At 41.5% G+C, this 19,582-nt stretch overlaps 1 protein-coding gene across 1 annotated transcript in view; it reads right to left on the bottom strand.

Annotated features, from left to right (window-relative positions):
- Positions 1–18,935, bottom strand: part of SHC4 (SHC (Src homology 2 domain containing) family, member 4) — a 164,776-nt gene extending 145,841 nt beyond the window's left edge. The window contains exon 1 of the mRNA XM_006895298.1: positions 18,319–18,935. Coding sequence (XP_006895360.1) covers positions 18,319–18,903 — 585 coding nt within the window. The 5' untranslated portion in view covers positions 18,904–18,935. The remainder of the gene's footprint in view (positions 1–18,318) is intronic.
- Positions 18,936–19,582: the final 647 nt, after the last annotated feature.

Consider the following 19,582-nt stretch of genomic DNA (forward strand, 5'->3'; position numbering starts at 1 on the left):
AAGGGACAGTCACTGAGATAGTGCAGGGAAGATAGAGGTCTCTTCTCAGGGTCAGAAAGTTGAGGTATCATCTCTCATTTGAGGAACAAGCGTGGTCCATCCTCTCGGACATTATGCTGCCACGGGGGTGGGGGGTGTCATGCACTGACATGTGAGGTGTCCCCGTTAATTACTCAAAGGGAAAAAAGGGCGTGCTACAGAGCAGTGAGCACAGAAAAATATTCATTTCTATCAACCTTATCCTTGTTTGCAGAAATATGGAATGTTGAGGAAAAAAGACTAATAAAATGAATAAAAACAAATTGCTAATATTAGTGGTTACTCAAGAAAAGTAACTCTCATCTTTTGTCTTCTGTAGTGTTTGAATTTTTTTCTCTCCATGAGCATGTATAATTTTTTTATATTTCAGAAAATATAATAACCAGACAGAACAAAAAGAAGTCAGACAACTCTGTTCTCATTGCTTTAAAAGACCTCTTTGCCATTGGGTAGGAACCACCTCAGAGCTGACCCTCTTGCAGGTTTTCAGAGATTGCAAATCTCACAGGAGAAGGTCGCCCATCTTTCTCTCACAGAGCAGCTGGCGCATTCAAACCACCAGTCTTAGGGCTGGCAGTACAAATCCATACCCATTTGGCCACCAGCGTTCCCTTTTCATTGCTTATCTACTGCCCATATAATATCTTTTATTTTTCCATTTATTTTTAATACACAAGGGACGGAAATATCATTCATTAAGATTGGAGAAACTTTTGAGTCCCTCAGAAGGAACTCTGATAGTATGATGTGTTATATGTTGACCAAAAGATCAATGGTTCAAACTTATCAGCTGCTCCACAGGGAAAAGATGAAGCAGTGTGCCCCTGTTAAGAATTATAATCATGGAGCTCTGGTGGCCTAGCGGCAGGAAGCTGCACTGCAATCCCAGAGGCACACAGTTCGAATCCACCAGATGCTTTGCTGGAGAAGGAGGGACAGTCTCCTCCTGTACCAGTCAGATCTGATTTGATGGTACATGCACAAAAATAATAAAATAAAATTAAAAAAAATTATAATCTCAGAAACCTGACAAGGGCCATCATGAGACAGAATCATCTCTTATTGCAGTGGGTATAGTTTGGATTGAGACCACAGGAGAGTTGGGTAAGCAAGAAGTAAGAGATATACTTTTATTGAATGAAGTAACCTAGATTTTGGTAAATCAATAAGCAAAATTAAATTGGTTTTTGGTCTTTTTCTAATATCTAACTTCATTACACTTGAGAAAGATACATATTTTTTCCCAGTAAAAAAGCTACCAAGATTATGTATCTCCCCTTATAACAAACTTCATTGCAATTTGTTTGCTTATAAAGTCTATGAAGATGCAAAAACACCCTATCATGTGCAGGTTATTATTAAAAGGAAGAAAAACAGAATGTCTTCACAGAATACAAACCAAAGTGCCTTAGCTTTTTAAGAGCATTGACAAGAGTTGGGGGAACTCGAACCTCTGCTATTTTTCACTTTTCTTTAAAGAAGGAAAAGCTCAGGGCTGGTAGATGAGCTTCTAAATTGTTTCTTTCTCAAACAGTCCCTTTTAGTTGCTGATTCAATTTCATCCCCTAAGGAGAAGGTCTTGGATAAGATTCTACAAGAGTAGTTAGGATATCTGTTGTATTCCTAGCTTCATTTTTTAGGCTTTTTACTTCCTGGGTTGCTTTAGGGTACACTGTGTATATCACTTTCCCTGAACAGAAACCATTTGGAGGTTAAGTACAAGAGCTTTCATTAAATGTTGTCTGTGCTTCAAGGGTAAATGTTCAGTTTAGCAGGAAAAAGAAGAGTGAAATATACTCCTTGGTTACAACTGTGCTATAATGTATGTATCTGTGATAACAAGAATCACAAATGCCTTTTGAGGTCTAGCAACAAACCAAGGTGTTTGGTTGTTAATACCGCAGTTTACTATCTGACTTCATCTTGCTTAAAGTCAATAGATTACCCTCTGTAAGTACTGGTGATGGGTCTACCAAGAATCCAGTTGTGTTTGTTCCACACTTGTTGTGGCAGTTGTAATTGCTAATGAAATGACACAATTTAAATAGATAGCAAGCAAGCTGACAAAATGTGATTGTGAACAAAAGTTGGTGGCCATTCTTATGAAAAGTAAAAACTTTGGAAAGACCCTGTGAAGGTAAGTTGAATCTAAAAACAGTATTAAATTGAGTGTGAATAAGACAATTCTAAATGACAGAGTGAAAAAAAAATTACTTAGCATTAAATTGATTTGAATATACCTCTCAATTCTCCCTCTATTTCAGAGAAATTGAAACGGGGGATCACAGACGAAGCACTATGTGTATGGTTTATTAATAATGATGAAAAGACTTATTAATTATTGTCTTCAAATCAAGAAAACAACCCAAAAGTACATTTACATAAATTACAGTTAAATGTCTAAAGTATACATGTAACATTTTTTTTTCTCCTACAGATAGGGAGCTCTGATGGCCTGGTGGTAAGAGAGTTACACTGTAATCCCAAAAGCACAAGGTTCAAATGCACTAGCTGCTCCATGGAAGAAGGATGGGCAATCTCCCCTCATGCAATTTATTGCCTCTGAAAACCCTGCTGGAGGGTCAGTTATGAGTCAGTTCTGACTTGATGACAAACAACAATAAGGCTTAATATCAGAAGATGCCATTTTCTGGATTGTTGTTGTTGTTATGTGCCGTCGAGTCGCTTGCGACTCATAACAACCCTATGTACAACAGCCCTAAACTCTGCTCTGTCCTGTGCCAATCACACTGCCTCTGACACACCCATCCCGATTACCCCAGTCACTGAATCAATCCACCTCATAGAGCGCCTTCTGCTCCTGCGCCGTCCCTCCACCCTCCCAAGCATGATGTCCCTCTCCAAGGACCTCTCCCTCCTTACAACATGTCCAAAGTATGTCAGGCGAAGCCCCAGAATCCTTGCCTCCAAGAGCCTGTTTTAACCCTCTCCAGGATGAATCTGTTTGTTTTCCTAGCAGTCCATGGTACCCTCAATACTCTTCTCCAGCATCACAGCTCAAAGGCATCAATTCTCCTTCTATCCTCCCTAGTCATTGTCCAACTCTCTGATGCATAACAAGTGATTGCAAAGACCATGGCCTGTATCAGACACACCTTAGTCTCCAGAGTTACACCATTGCTCTTCAGTACCCTGGAGAGGTCCCTAACAGCAGACTTTCCCATCGCAATAGATTTTTTACTTCAAGGCTACTGGTACCAAGAGTGTTGACCATGGAGCCAAGCAGACTAAAGTTGTTAACAATCTCAATCTCTTCGTCATCCATCCTGATGCTGCCAACTGGTCCAGTGGAGAATCTTTGTCTTCTTGACATTGAGCTTCAATCCATACTGAAAGCTGCAGTCCTTGACCCTCTGCAGCAAGCACATCAGGTCCTCCTCAGTTTTAGCAAGCAGGGTTGTGTCATCTGCATAACGCAGATTGTTAATAGATCTTCCACCAATCCTGACACCACACTTCTCCTCATAGAGCCCGGGCTCTTGGATAATCTGTTCTGCATACAGGTTGAAAAGGTATGGAGATAGGACACATCCCTGGCGTACGCCTTTCCCAATTATAAATCATGCAGTGTTTTCTTGCTCTGTTCTGACAACTGCCTCTTGGTCCAAGTATAGGTTTCGCATTAGAACGATCAAGTGTGCTGGGATTCCCATTCTTCTCAGAGTCAGCCACAGTTTGTTATGATCCACACAGTCAAACGCCTTTGCATAATCAATGAAACACAGATAGACATTCTTCTGGTATTCCCTGCTTTCAGCTAAGATCTACCTAACATCAGCTACAATATCCCTAGAACCACGATACATTCTAAACCCAGCCTGGACTTCTGGCAGTTCTCAGCTGATGTGCTGTTCCAGTTGTTTTTGGATAATCTTCAGTAGAATCTTGCTTGCGTATGAAATCAATGATATTGTTCTATAGTTTCCACACTCTGTTGTGCCACCCTTCTTTGGAATGGGAACAAATATAGATCTCTTCCAGTCAGCTGGCCAAGTGGTTGTTCTCCAGATTTCTTGGCACAACTTGGTGAGCACATCCAGGGCAGCATCTGTTAGCTGAAAATACGTCACCTGGTATACCATCTATTCCTGGGGCCTCATTTTTTGCTATGTCCTTCAAAGCACCTTGGACTACTTCCTTCATCACTGTAGGCTCTTGCTCATATGCTATTTCATTAAATTCTTCTGTTTGCCAGTTCCTTTTGATACACTGACTCAGTATATTCTTTCCATCTTCTTTTAATACTTCCTGGATCATTTAATATTCTGCCTAAAGCATCCTTGATTATAGCAGCTCAAGGTTTGAATTTGTTCTTCAGTTCCTTTAGCTTAAGAAATGCTGAACAAGTTCGGCCCTTTTGATTTTCCGACTCCAGCTCCTTGCACATTTCATTGCAATATTTTGCTTTGTCCTCCTGTGCTGCCCTTTGGAATCTTCTGTTCAGCTCTTTAGTATCTTATATTAAGAAATATGCTATATTCTATACCATTCTCTAAAATCTTGCTTGTTTAAAGAGACACTGTCCAATAAGGATGCTCATTCCTTTGCTTTAATTTACAGAATACACCCCAGACCTGACACTCTTCCCAATTCTGCCTACTTACTGAACATCTCTCTTCAATCTAATTCTTTGCCACTTCAAGTTCAATATGTGAGAAATTGAACTTCTTGCCATCTCCTTCAATCTTGCTTCCCCTCTTTGCTCCTCTTGTCTTCTCATCCCTCACTCCCGTACCATCTGGGGAATTCTGTCTCTAAGCCTGAGGCATAATGGATTGGATTCTGCTTTCTCTTTTTGCTCTCTTTATATAATTATTCTTCCTTAATAAATATCTGTACTAATTGTTTGTTTTTACTAATTTATTTCATAATGATGAAAGTTATACAAGTGTTCAGGTCTTTCATTCATACGGTTGCTATGAGTCATCTAAGGCTCAACAGCACTTAACAACAATAACAACATAGAGAGAGCTGTGTTGGCCTAGTGAATAGAAAGTTATACTACCAAGCCAAAGGTGGGTCATTTTAATCTGCGGCTGGCCCTCAGGCCTAGTTTTAATTGTTTTTGGTCAAACATTCTTCTAAGTGGGATACTTGGTCTGTCCCTTTGTAACTCGTGGTTGCTGTGATGCTAAACACTATGACACTCATGTTTCAAATTTGATAATGGTTACCCATGGTGGACAGTGTTTGGTGGAGCTCCCAGATTAAAACAAACTTGGAAGTAGGAGTGGAGTGGCATCCACTTCTGAAATAGCTTGCTTCCAGAAACTCTATGAATGTGGAAAAATGATCAAAGTTATACAAGTGCTCAGGTCTTTCATTCATAGGGTCTCTATGAGTCGTCTACCACTCAAAGGCACTTAACAACAACAACAACAATTGTTTCTTTACTGTATTCCCCCTTTCATGGGCCACCCTAACTAGGGCTGCAGTAACCTTTTAAAGGGTTTCTCTACCTCCAGCCACTCCCTTGTCTATTCTAAATGCTTTCTTGGAGCCTGTCATGCTTCTGCTCACATATTTCAACTCTTTAGCCTGATATTTAAGAAGTGGTTCAAATTTCAATACTATTGTCCACCAGTGTCCTCCAATCAAACAAAAATCAGTGCTTTCTACTGAATCCACCAAATCTGTTGTTCTCGAGTCAATTCCTACTCATGGAGAATCCCCATCAGGTTTCTGAGCTGTAAATCTTTGTGGGAGTGGGGAGCTGGGAGGGGAGAAAAGTGCAACAATGAATGAATGGAAATCCAAAGTCTCTGTAAATTTTCATTGAAATTAATAATAAATTAAAAAAATAAAAATAAAAAATAATCTCAATATTAACAACATAAAAAATCTTTGTGGGAGATTGTATCTTGCTTAATGGTTGGTAGAGTAATAATATTTTGTTAATAATTCAACATATAAAGTACTATGCCTCTGAGAACTCCATCTCCCCTATACATAGCCAACAATTTCTCATCTATAGCCCTTCCAACTGAAACACCATTTTTGCTACATCTGTGTAGTTAAACTTCTATCTTACCTTTAGAGACTCTCTCAAATGTCATCCTCCCTGAAAGTATTTCTGCTCACCTAGATAAAAGTTATCTTTACCTCTCAGATTTCACTGCACTGAATTATTTGACTATTTCTTACAACTATATCTTACTTTTAATCTTGTATTATGATGATTCCACCTGCTGGGTGGAAGACAAAAGATCGGACAAGGCTTCTATCTGTTGTACAGTGTTGCTATGAGTTGGAGTCAACATGATAGCATCTCACAATAGCAACTTATAGTTTCATCTAAAGCTATAATAGCAGAGTTTTTCCAAGGGTGTTCCATGAAATATTAGTTCCAATCAGAAATGTGTCAAATAACTTTGAAAATACTACATATCACAGTCCCCACACAGAGTCAGGCAGGACAGGAGAACCAAAATCTGAATATAGTAAAAGAAAATGAGTGGTTCAGATGGTTCTCAGATTTCTGACTTGGACAATGAGGAGGTGACATTCACTGAGAGGGTAAAAGGAGATAGTGAAGCTGAAGGGCATCCAATGGTGTGTTTGGTTTGAGACTATTAAATATAATGTTTTAGAGATGAGGAGGAGGGAGTAGACCTGAAGCCAAACCAAGTGACCCCTGCTCAGTTTCCATCTCCTTGAACCCCCCACAGTATTGTCATTATTTTAAGCAACATCTATAGAGTCTCTTTGAGTTGGAATCTACTCAACGGCAGCAATTAATTTGTGTTTGTTTTGCTTTGTCTTCAAACAGCGTTGGTGTAGCATTGGTCCATCTTTCTTTCCATGCTCTCCTACATACATTTCATGGTTTACATAGACCTCCTGTTTTACCCAAACACATACTGTTACTCTTATACATAGTCTATTTTCCTACATCCAGGCCTTCATTCCTGCCATTCCCTTTGCTAGAAAAGTGCTCCCTCTGTTTTGGCCTAAAGAAACACTACCCATTTCTCAAAACTTAGTGAGATGGTGTCTCAATCATGAAACCTTCTTTAATAATTTTAAATGGTAAGAGTTCCCTTTCTATCTTATGCTACCATAGTGCTTTACTTTATCACTTTGGTGCCATTTATTATACCCCATCCTATATCAGTTAGCATGAACATGTTTGCCTTCCTCTCATACTGTCACTTTCTCAAAGAAAGAACTATAACTTACACTGTGTAATAGGAAAAAGGGGGCTCTGATGGTGTAGTGTTAAGAACCTGAGATGCAATTCCAAAGGCATGAAGTCTGAATTCACTATCTGCTCTGTGGGAGCAGAATGGACAATCTCCTCCCATGTGATTTACTGCAGAAGAAAAATCAGTGCATTTAGATTGTAGTGTTGGAGAAAAGTACTGAATGAATATAATATGGACTGCCAGAAGAACAAACAAACCTATCTTGGAGAAAGTGCTCCAAGAAGCCAGGATGGTGAAACTTTGTCTTATCATATACTTTGAGTATGTTGTCCAGAGGAGTTTAGTTGTTGAAAAAAGACATCATACTGAGAAAGTGGAGGCTCAGTGAAAGAGAAAATTACTCTCAACAAGATGGACTGATACGGGACCTATGGCAATGGAATTAAGTATGAAGATGATGACGATGTCGCAGGATAGGACAAGGTTCAGATCGGTTATTTCTCTCATAAAGGAGGAAGTTTTCAATCCCATGATAAGATCTATTCTTAAAGTTTACCTGTAAAATAGTTTTAAAATCCTTCATGGAAATGAAGTACCACTAATGGGCAGGATACCAACCTAACCTGTAAACACTCATTTAATCTGGAGTGTACCTGAATTAAAGTAGAACCTGCTGCTAATATGGACATAGGTAATATTCAAGTGGCTTGTAGTAATGCATACATAGTTCATTTGTTTCTCCTCTATCTCGCCCTTGAAATCTTAATTTGGAAGCCATGCAATACTGCTTTTTTTTTTTTTAGGAGAGAGTGTGGATTTGAAAATGGAGAAAGAAGAAAACCTGAAAACATTAGAAATAGCTTAGGTTAAATTTAAAGAGTCAAATTACTGAACTATTGTTTATTTTTGCACTCAACCTTCTAATCCACATCCCAGCATTATGTACTTCATTTCATTCAATTGTGTTGGTTTCTGAACTTTGGTACTATTGGCATTTGGGCCTGATAATCCTTTATTGTAGTATTTCAGGACATTTAGTCACTTTCCTGTCTTGACCCATTAAATGCCAGCAGCACTCATTTCCCCAAGTTATGGTGGAAAAAAACCCTGTCTCCAGACAATACTAACTGTCCCTGAGGAAGAAAAATCTTCTCTGGTTAAGGACTAGGGAAGCACTAACTGGATTCAGTGTATTTTTCTGTGTATCACCATCATTTGTCCTTGTTAGACATTGTTGAGTGAACGACAACTCAAAGTGACCCTGTGAACAAGATTTGAATCTTGCCTTATTCTATATCTTCCTCACCAACTGATAGGCACAAACTCACTGTCAGAGTCACTATGTCAATCCATTTTGAGAGGTTTTCTCTCTTTCGCTGGCCTTCCACCTTTCCCAGCATAAAGCCTTTTCCCACGGACTGGTTTTAAACATTCAGATTTCTGGGCACCAGCCTCAGAAATTCTGGATAGCCAAGTTAAAAAAACGTTCATTTTTAACAAGCTCATAACTGATACAATTCACCCTTGGTATATGAGAAATACAGTACAAAAATCTCACCTTCCAACTCTGACCCCCAACTCTCAACCTCCTCTACCAAACAAAAATGAAATATGACTAGCAGAGGAGAGCCGGTAATGTTAGGGTGCCAAGAGGACAGGATTAAGGGATAAAATAAAATTTATTTAACATTTTTTTGCCTAGAAGCACATCTGGATTTTCCCCCTTCAATTTTAAAATTTGTGGTAAATACTTATGTCAAAAAACATTTTGATATTTCAATAATCTTTACATTTAAACTTTGCTGACATTAATTAGGTTCATCGCGAATCCTTCTGATAATGGGATAGCATAATCTGGAAACAGACAAGAGTGGTTTTTAAATCACTTCTGGATCTTGGAAAGTCCATTCTCCTCCCTCCATCTGTGATGCCCCATATGCTAAGCTTTTCTACATATTTTCTTATTTAATCCTCTTCTGTACTTATAAGGAAAAGCTCAGCCCATAACTTGTCCTTATAAAGAGCTTTGGTAACGTAATACATGTCACCATTAGCTTTGCACAGTTAACTGAAAGGTCAAGGGTTCCATGGGAAAAATAGAAGTCATCTCCCCTGTAAAGATTTATAGGTGTGCAAGCCCAATGGAGGATAGCCATGAGTTGGAATCAGCTCCATTGCGGTAGTAAGGTGGTTTCCTAACCTTACAGGGTAGCTTGATGACTTTTCCTTTTTTTTTTTCTGGGAAAATTCATTGTCCCAAAGAACTGGTGTACAAAGTAACTTCTGACCCATATTTCCTCATAAAATAGGGGCCGGCTGAACTAGTCACAGAATTCCTTGCAACTTGGTGAGGACGAGAAAATACTTTCTGAGTTGGGAAGTCACTCTCCCAGACCTCGCCCAGTCCCCAGTACTCTGTCTCTAAGCATGAAAGAAAAAGTCTACACTTACGTTCCCAAGAAGGTATGCTCCGCCTTTCTCCCAGGTATTCTGAATTGGAAAATATGAACCAAAACCCACTGCCAGTGAGTCCATTTCATAGCAATAAGCAGGTTTTCAAGGTTGTAAATCTTTATAGGAGAAAACTGCCCATTTTTCTCCCAAGAACGTTTGGTGAACTCGAATTACCAACTGTTGTGTTAGCAGCCCAAAACACAGCCATCAGGACTCCTTAAGGAGAAGACAAGGAGGTTCAAAATCTCCTCTCATTCTGGCAAAGCAGTTGAGTTTACAAACCCAGCTGACCTCAAGTGCCAGACAGGTGCCTTTGATACGGACAATGAGTGGGACTCAGGCTCAGGACCCAGCTCTACCCTTCTGCTATCATCGGGATTGCTGGCTTGGTTCTTACAGTTCTCCTGAGAAGCCAGAAATCCAGAGCTTTATGTGGATTTTATTGATTTTTAAATTTTTAGATGGATGGAAAATTAATTTGTCTTTCCAAATTGACCAAATGAAAACTAGGTTTGTGATCTTAGTGTTGTAGATTCCATTCTAGATCAAGCACTGTTTGTACTGTCTATACTCTCCACCCCGACCACATCACCCTCTCCCAGGAAATATCATTTACAGCTCCTTCCAAGAACTGCTTTCAGACTCATTTCCTCTCAGAATCCTTGTCCACCTGTGTCTGACCCTAATGAGAGCAGCACTTTTCAGCTTCATCCCACTTTCCCCAGCCTTCAGTGTATTCACCTGCATTGTTCTTTTCAGATCTTTCTATGCTTTTCTGAGATCACCACCTTCTTTCTTTGCTGGTGGAATCTGGCTATCTCATTAGCTTGCCTGAGTCATCTGCCTTCTTTGTTCTTTAAGGGAAGTGAGTGCAGAAAGATGGCTAGTTGATCTAGCTGGTGTCTTAGCACTGCCGTTAGGTGCCATTGAGTCAAGTACGACCCACAGTGACCCTATAAACAACAGATCTGAACTGGGCCCTTTCCTGTGGCATCCTCCTCATCTCTGACTCACTTGGGCCCATTGCTGCAGTCACTGTGTCAATCCATCTTGTTGAGGAACTTCTTTCACTGACTCTTCACCTTTCCAAGCATGATGTCACTTTCCAAGGAATCAACAGGCTCAAAGTATGTGAGATGAAGAGTCGCCATTCTTGCCTACAAGGAGCACTCTGGCTACAATTTCCAAAGGCATATATGTTTGTTCTCTTGGCAATTCATGGGGTATTCAGTACTATTCTCCAACAGCACAATTCAAAGGCATCAATTATTCCTTGTCATCCTTTTTAATTGTCCAACTCTCAGATGCACAGCAAGTGATTGGAAAGATGAATCAAGCCTGAATCAGGAGAACCTCAGTTTTCAGATTTATTCCGTAGCCTGGCTGGGTACCAAGTAAGCAGTAAGACCTTCCAAGGAACACAACTAGAGAGGCAGAGGCTTTAACAGGAGGCTTCTGAATAGGATTTTAGTGCCTAAATGGAAGTGTGAAAACCAAGTTGCCTACCTCTTGAGGTGTCTATTAGGCAAAAACAACAAAATGAAGAGCAAAAGCCCTTACCTCATTTGAAGGTACAAAAGTAAGCCTCCTGATTCACTCGGAGATCCTGGTGAGACATTCTCTCTCATTGTGGTTGTGTCCGAACTGGCTGACAGCTAACCCGCCATTGAGTTTTCAAGGCTGTAAATTGCATGAGAGGAGACTGCCCTTGGAGTTGCTGATGAACTCAAACCAGCAGAGCAGCTCAGCCTTTGGGTTAACAGCACAGTCCCCTGCACCACCAAAACCTGCCAGTTAAACATTTGAAGTCACTGGCATTGAGTCGAGACTGACCTGAAGTTATTGGTAGCTAAGCAGAAAGAGGGCTTGGAGTTAAATGTTGTGTGATCTAGAAGAAGAAAAAAAATAATGCTACTTCTTACACCCCTGAGTTTATAGTTACAAAGTCATATTTATTTATCATTTGAAAAAAACCCTCAACCTCAAATTTGTTGTTGTTGAGTTGGAATCCACTCATAGGGGATCCTCCAGTGGGTTTTCCCAGGCTGTAAATCACATAACAGGAGATTGCCCAACTATCTCCTGTGGAGCCATTGGTGCATTTTGATCAGGCTCTTAGTGGTATAACTAGAATGGCAGCAGGGTTGGGTCCACCTAATCTGTGTGACGCCTTAGCACTTTAACTTTAGAGTTAAATGAAAATGAAAGTGAGAAAAGAAGCCATGCTGGGCAAATGGAACCAAAGTGTTATGACGGAGGAATGAAATAGGAGCTGGTCCATGTACTCAGCACAAGCCCTGGGCCAACATGGACAGCTTATCATCCACACAGACCTCCTTAAACAAAAGGGTGGAATTAGCAACATGAGGACATTGTGATCTTTGCCACTTTTCTGTGCACACTGCGTTTTAACAGAATGGAAACATTGATAGAGTGCAAGTTAGCTCAGTGAGAAAGGGAAAGTGAAGCAAGACCCAGGTAGAAAACAGAGTATTACACACAGAATTGGGAATGCTTTCTTGTCTAGGCTCCACCACTAAGTAAGTAACCCTGTGCTTTGGGACAATTTACTTCACCTCTCGGAGCTGTCTTCAAAGTGATGATCTAGTGGTCAAGGGTGGGAAGGATTTGCAGATCAGGGAGACATGAGAGTTTAAAGATTGAATTATAGGAAGAACAGATAAATCCTTTTAGAATTTTTCTCAGTTCTAGCAAAATCTACTCCAAAAAAGAAACAGGAAGGAAAATAAAACCCCGTCAGTCCCAAATTGTCAGTTTAAGCTGGAATTATTTCCTCCCACCCACACTATTTCCCTCTTAACCACCATTAACTTAGAAAAAAGGGAAATTAGCAAAACCAGCCAGCCAGCCTCTATCTCCTTTATCAGGGGGTGCCTGAGCCACACCTCTAGGGTCTGGCCTTGTTCTATGTAATTTGGGATTGTTTGTGTAAAACAGGACTGTCTCTCTAGGGTGTAACTCATTTCAAGATTAAGGTTACCACATTATCCATGCATAGCAAAGTCCTTTTTTCCTTAACATCTTTTGTCCAGGGAGACTAGAGCTGGGCTAACGTCTATTGGTTCTATAGGTCTTGGGTCGCACAGTAAACCTCCATCTGTCCCACTTGGCTAGACCATGAACAAAAACTATGTTTTCTGAAATCCCAGCTATGACAGTCAACTTCTCCAACCCTGCCTGCCCCCAGACCTGCCCACTCTCTGTCCTTCTCTGGAATCTAATACTTTAATGCTGCTCTATAACTTCACCTCTCTCTGCATAGTCTCTCTAGATAATTACCACCTTTTCCCATACCAGTATAATGCACCTTAAGTATTTCTGGTTTATTTCTGCAGTGTTATAAAGAGAGCACTAAGATTAAAAGTGCACATCCTTGAGGGACATTCTTTCTTACCTTGGTTAACATAAAGATGTTAGAAACTTTTTAGACATTTAAGTGAAGGATGTTTGTTACAGCTTGAACTGTACCGACACACAAACAAATACTTGTTGAAATTCTAATCCCTGTGCTGTAAATATGACCTTGTTTGAAGTCAGGCTTTTTCTTTTTGTTATATTAATGAGGTCATATCAGAGCAAGGAGGGAGCTCTGGTGGCCTAGTGGTAAGAAGCTATGCTGCAATCCCAAAGGCATGCAATTCAAATCAATCCCAAACCTTCTCCCATCAGATTAACTGCCTCTGAAAACCTGCTGGAGGGTCAGCTGTGGGTCAGTTCCAACTCGACGGCACACATCAACAACATCAACATTAGAACAAGAAGGTTCTAGTTCTGAACTGTAAGAAGGGCAGAAGAGACACTTACAGGGAAGAATACATCATATGAAGACAAATACACACAGAAGACATATCTAACCAATCTAGAAATTCCATGGATTGCCAGCTAAAAAAGTCAAAGGACTTCCACCAGAGCAGTGCCATGAACTTTCAGTTCTAGCCTGCAGAACAATGGAGCGGGGGGGAAGTTCTGTTCTTTACAGCCACTTATAGATAGTATTTTTCTTACGGGGGACCTACACAACTAAGGCAGTTGTCAGAAACAGATGCTCTGGATTCATAAATATCCTCAGCTATATGATTAATTCTTTACCAGAAGGTTGGAGAGAAACAGAATTATTATTATTTTTTCAAAAAGGTATATAACCCAAAGTCAACACTAACTTGGGGTAGGTGGAAAATATAATACTGTTTGTAAAAGAAAGAACAAGAAATAATTGTTTTAAAGTAGCTAGAATGATAATATTTTTATCCCAAGTGAATGCAGCATTTCCATCCTCACCCAGACAACTGATAAATTTTTTGCTTATTCAGTTAAGACCCATCCATTACCTAGAATGTAAGTTCAGTGAAAACTCAGCCTTCATCCAGTGTGTATCTAGAATAGTTTATGCCATATAATGGGCTCCCACTATACATTTGTTACATAAATGAGTTCATCACTTTGCGCATAGTGGGGAGCAAGCATATGATGTGAATATGCAAGCAGAATATGGACTATTTTCCTACAAAATGTACCCATGATATTATTAAACACCAAAATAGTTATTTCATGTCTCTCCTGTGATTCCATCACCACCAAACAACTTTTGCTTTCCATCTTCCTATGTGTCTGTTCCTAGAAATGGGAACACAGAAAACAACTGTAGGCCACTGAGCATGATTTTTAAAATTATAAATTAATAGGTTGGTATTCTACTTTTGAAAATTGGCTCTTATTTTAAGGAATTCAAAGGACCAGCATAGCAACTGGGATGGTAATGTGGGGTGAAAAGAGAAAGAGATGGACAAGTGGGTTCTCACCACTGCTTTCGACTCACTGGTTTTAAAAACAATTCTGCTTCTTTATACAGGCATTCACTTTGATAACTTCTGAGTTCTTCCACCTTTCAAGTTCAGATCCTTTAGAAATGAGTAAACCAAGGTCTTCCAGGTAGTCTGACTTTTTAAGAGAGACACAGTGAGCTCTGATAGTGTGGTCCACAGGAAGCTGTGCTGCTAACCCAAAGGCCGTGCCTCTCAGGCAGTTCGAATCCATCAGCTGCTCCTCAGGAAAAAGACGAGCCATCACCTCCGGTGGGATTTACTCCCTTCACACACTCTCTAGAGGATCAGCTATGAATCAGTTCCGACTGACTGGACAGCAATGAGAGCAAGAGCGAGTTACAAGAGACACACAGTCAATGCTCATGGAAGCAGCAGTCAAGAAATCAAATGACGTGCTGGATTAGGTCCATCTGCTGGTTTAAAAAGTTAAAGTGTAGAAATGCAAAGATGCCATTTACAGGGCTAAAGAGCACCTAACCCATGTCATGGCACTTTCCATCGCCTGATACACAAACGAAAGCTGGACTGAAGAAGAACTCATGCCTTTGAATTGTAGTGTTGGTGGAGGATATTGAACACACTATGGATGTCCAGAAAAACAAAGACAGTTGTTTTGGAAGAAATACAGCTAGAATTCTCTTTGCAATGAAGGCAAGTATATGAGAGACTTCATCTCATATATACTTTGGATATGTTAGCAGGCGTGAGCAGTCTGTAAAGGAAGACTATATACTTGGTAAAGTTGAAGGTCAATTAAAAAAATAAATACCCTCAATGAAATGGAATGACAAAGTTCATGTAAAAATGGGTTATAACACAGCAATAATTATGAAGACAGTTCAGGACTAAGCAGTGTTTCCTTCGATCAGAATAAATTTTCTATGAGTTGGAACCTTGACTTCAAGGACACAGAAAAACAAGACGGGCACTTAGGGGCTGTATTCTGCCACTGTCTTTTGGCAATACAGTGTGGCTCACTTGGGTCAGCACTTTTCCTGGGGTCAGTTATCATTGCCACTAAAAGGCAGATGGTGTCCTCATTAAAAATCTGAAATGCCAATGGAGATGCTCCCCAGGGAAGTGGAGATCATGTAGCAAATATTTTCATGTTCAAAATTTTCAGGTATGTGGATGTGGGGAGGCAGAAGGAGGACATACAAGGGGGCAGAAAGGAAAAGTGAAGGGAGAAATGGGAGGAAAGAATCTTGGAGAATCACTCTTTTTCCTATTAGGACCTTACAGACATTGGCTTGTCAAGTGAAAAATGTGCCCATACTTACTGGATACAAAATATTTCTGTTCCTAGTCATACCATTGTAAGGGAGGACAAGAGCTGAATGTCCCATACATCTACCTTCTTCAAGGCTACCCAAGCCTGCTTTCTCTGTAGCCTTTCCAGCATTCTTTGTTTGGATTTCCTTGATCTCCTAATTGTCTGTTAGCAGTACAATTGTTGGACTGTGTCTCAAATTAATACACTCAGTGGCTGGGTTACAAATGTGATCTGTTCCTGTGGCATTTAAAAAAAAAAAACAACCCGTAAGTAAATAGGACCAGGTGTTATATGGTTCTTGTTTAGCTTTACTTCAGTGCAAGAAAAGACTCAAAGCCTTTTCAATGATTTTAAAGCTGCATATGCAGCAAGTAAAGATGGCTGTGATGAAGAATTTATCATGAATAGGGGTTGCTGCAATCATTTCAAAATGAAGGCAAATTTACATAACATTAAAGGGCAAGGAGGCATTGTAAATCAATGTTCTGTCATCAACAGGGAACTGCCTGTGCTATCAGAGCACACTTCTTATCTGAGCGCTAGTTAGTCTTACATGATCATTTACCTAAAATCTTGTACCACTTAACTATCATTCCTCTACTAAGTCAAAAACAAACTTAGAATATGTCCCCTTCATAGATTACTGTTCCTATCATTGGCACCCCTAATCTCACTCTCAGATTTAAATTTAAAAGTTATTTTTTCACTCCTCCATTATCCATAAACCTCCCATAATCAACAATAATAAATGCATCCTTTTACCCATTCGGCAGTACTTAATATCAACAATAGAGGTTGACCATTCATGTTAGTACTACTATCCAAGATTTTCTGCAAACGCAGCCATGATAGCTTCCCTCACCAAAGCTTTTGAGTTTCTTTCCTCTCCACCTAATACAGATGTTCATCACCCCTTTCCTAAACTCCCTATCCTTTTTTCATTGGTCTCCCAGCCTCTAAATTTTCCTTCCTTCAAGCCATTTAAAACAAATCAACAGACTGATCCTTCTAAAATACTTTTGTCAAGTAACATTTTTACTAAAAACCTATGAAGGTTCTCCTTTCTCAATCCTCATGTCATGTTGGGGTTTCAGCCAGTGCCTCCCTCCTTCCCCAGCTATTTGATCTATCTCTTCTCTTGTGCAGTTTACAGCCTCTGAAAACCCACTGGAGGGTCGGTTCTGATCAGCTCCAATTCCACAGCAATGAGTTCAGTTTGAGTTGTCTTTCTTTAACTCATACTTGTTTAAACACTTGGGGAGATCTGGTGTCATGAGCCATAGGGAGTTGCACTGATAACCTAATGACCATGCTTCTCTAGGGGTTCAAAGCTGCCAGTGGCTCTGAGGGAGAAACATGAGCAATCTCCTCCCACAGGATTTAAAGTCTCAGAAACCCATGGAGGGTCACTCTAAGTAGAAACCAATTCGAGAGCTGGGGGTTTTAATTTCGGGCTTTAAAAAGCGATTATGGATTCAAACAAACTCTCTCTCTCTCTGTGTGAGTGTGTGTGTGTATGTATATATATATATAATTTATTTTAATTATGAACATTTCCTCACTATTAAAAAAGAAAAAGCCGTTATAGGCCAACCACTCTATGACCCAACATGAATGGAGAACCGCTTTCCTCTTCAAACAAGCCCAGTGTACATGGTGCTACTCTGCAGCCCCCACAGTCATTCCTGCCTGTTGGCTTTAGGCTTGTGCCCAGTGTGGACTCTCCTCCTTCGTGCTGACCAGCTCGATCTGGTTATCTCTTCCCAGATGCACCTTCTCTGGAGTTTTCCCACAAAAATGAATCTCAGCTGGATGGCAATAAAGCTGTCCCTTTTTCTGAATTGCCCTAGCATTCTTACTCTATTGCTAAACATTGCTCTCTTAGATCACATGCATTTGTTGATCTTCCCAGTTAAAATCTGAGCTTTAGAATAGCAGAGTCAAGTTTTCCATCCTCCTTTTATCCAGGTCTAGATAAGGCAAGAGGGACAGACTCAGGGCCAGGAATTACCTCGATTTTGAACACAGCTGTGATCAAGGCCTACAGACTATACCACAGAGAATAAAGACAACAGCCCAGCACTTAGTCCCTCGCACAAACTTAAAGACTTGGTCATTCTTTGACAAATGTTAAATGTAGGGTTATATTTTTTTAAAAATAAGCCAAGCTCTTTAGCACAATGAGCTCCTCTAGCACAGAAATCTCTATGGTTTGCATCTGAAATACAATGGCCTGTATAATCTACTGAGCCTCTATCACTAATCGGATTTGAAATCTTTGTCTCTTCTTGGCTAGAATGTTAAATTCCATGGAGACAAAGAGGTGTCACCTAAACTACCTCTATCTAGAAATTATCCCTTACCGCTGGCAACTACCTCCAGCAGTTCATGTCCTTGAACCAAACGTTGGTCCAAACTAGGTTTATTAGGAAAATTGGCCTAAACCCAAGCACACAACCAGGTGCTGTGCAGCCCCTTAGAGAAAGCAGCCAAGAGGCCCCTTTCTCCACCCCTTCTGAGAAGGAGAGGGAAATGGACTTACCCGCACGTAGTAGTTCATGCCCAGCCCCAACAGGTGCTGGAGAAAGTGTCTGTCTGGTCTTTTCCCCGGGGTTGGCTCCCCAGGACCTGGCAGTGGACAGGCATCGTAAGTTAAGGCGTGTGCTCTGTGCCCTACCGGGGCCGGCTGGGGCGCAGGTGTAGACCCAGCCCTATTTTGACTGGTTTCTGGGGAAGCAGGGCTGCTCGGAGCGGGTTCCTGGCTGTCCTGGAGCTTCAGCCGCAGCACCTCTTTGGTACCCAGGCAAAAGTTTTTCAGACTCAGCAAGGTGGCTGGGTTGGCCAGCTTCACACTGGCCATGCGGGGGATCAAGGTGCACAGAGGAGTAGGGCTCTCCTGGGACGCTATGGTGGCATCTTCAGCCGGCAGGTGAGGTGCCAGGGTTGGGTAGGGCGGCTGCTGCGAGCCCTTGGCCCCAACCGCGCCTCCGGGGCTGCCTTCATCCAAGGACGTGATGGACTCGTTCCGAAAGCGGCTGTACTTGGCCCTGTGCAGCATCCCGGGGTGCCCGAAGAGTCCTACATACAGCACGAGTCCTGCCAGGCTGTCCTGGCCGCGTTTTCGCATAGCCTTGGCAGTGCTGAAACAGGATACTGTTGCATAAATCGCCTCGTCGTCTGGCAGATCAACGCACGGAAATCAAATGCCTCTCCGCCCAATGCAACTCGGAGGCAGCCACCTCTCCAACTCTTCTTTCAGAAAGCTGGCCTCGCCACCAGGTCCCTTAAAGGTGACAGCTCGGGGAGCAAACGCCTCCGCGGCGGCTCTGATTTCAGTGCTTCGCTGGCCCAGGCTGCAGCTGCCCGGGTTCCCGGCTTGGCTTCCTCCCTGGGCACGCCTGCACCGAGGCCCGGGGCGGCCGGGTCGCTCCCCGCCAACTGCGCTGCACAGCCCGGGCGCAGGCACCGGCCGCAGCGCTCGCCTTGCCGAAGCCACGGATATTGAGCGCCCCCGCCCCCAAGCCTCCCCTTGTGCACTGGAACTTTCAAACCTGCTCCCTTCGCTTCGCACAGGGCGGGGCAATGACTGGCCTATTAACCCTTTATTCGTCCCAGGGATTGTTCCTTTCTAAAAAGGAGACGAAAAACGTTCTCTATCTCCCAGAGATCCATCTGCATGGGTTAGTGGATTCGAATGGCTGCCTTTTCTTGAAGATCTTGCCTTGCATCCCTTTCTGGGCCATAAGCCAGGAGTACTAGATATGGACGCTGCTCCGCATTGTTTGGCGGACTTGCGGTCCCTCGGT

Source organism: Elephantulus edwardii, unplaced genomic scaffold, assembly GCF_000299155.1.
Source record: "Elephantulus edwardii isolate Elephantulus edwardi_28Jun2011 unplaced genomic scaffold, EleEdw1.0 scaffold00164, whole genome shotgun sequence".
Taxonomy (NCBI): domain Eukaryota; kingdom Metazoa; phylum Chordata; class Mammalia; order Macroscelidea; family Macroscelididae; genus Elephantulus; species Elephantulus edwardii.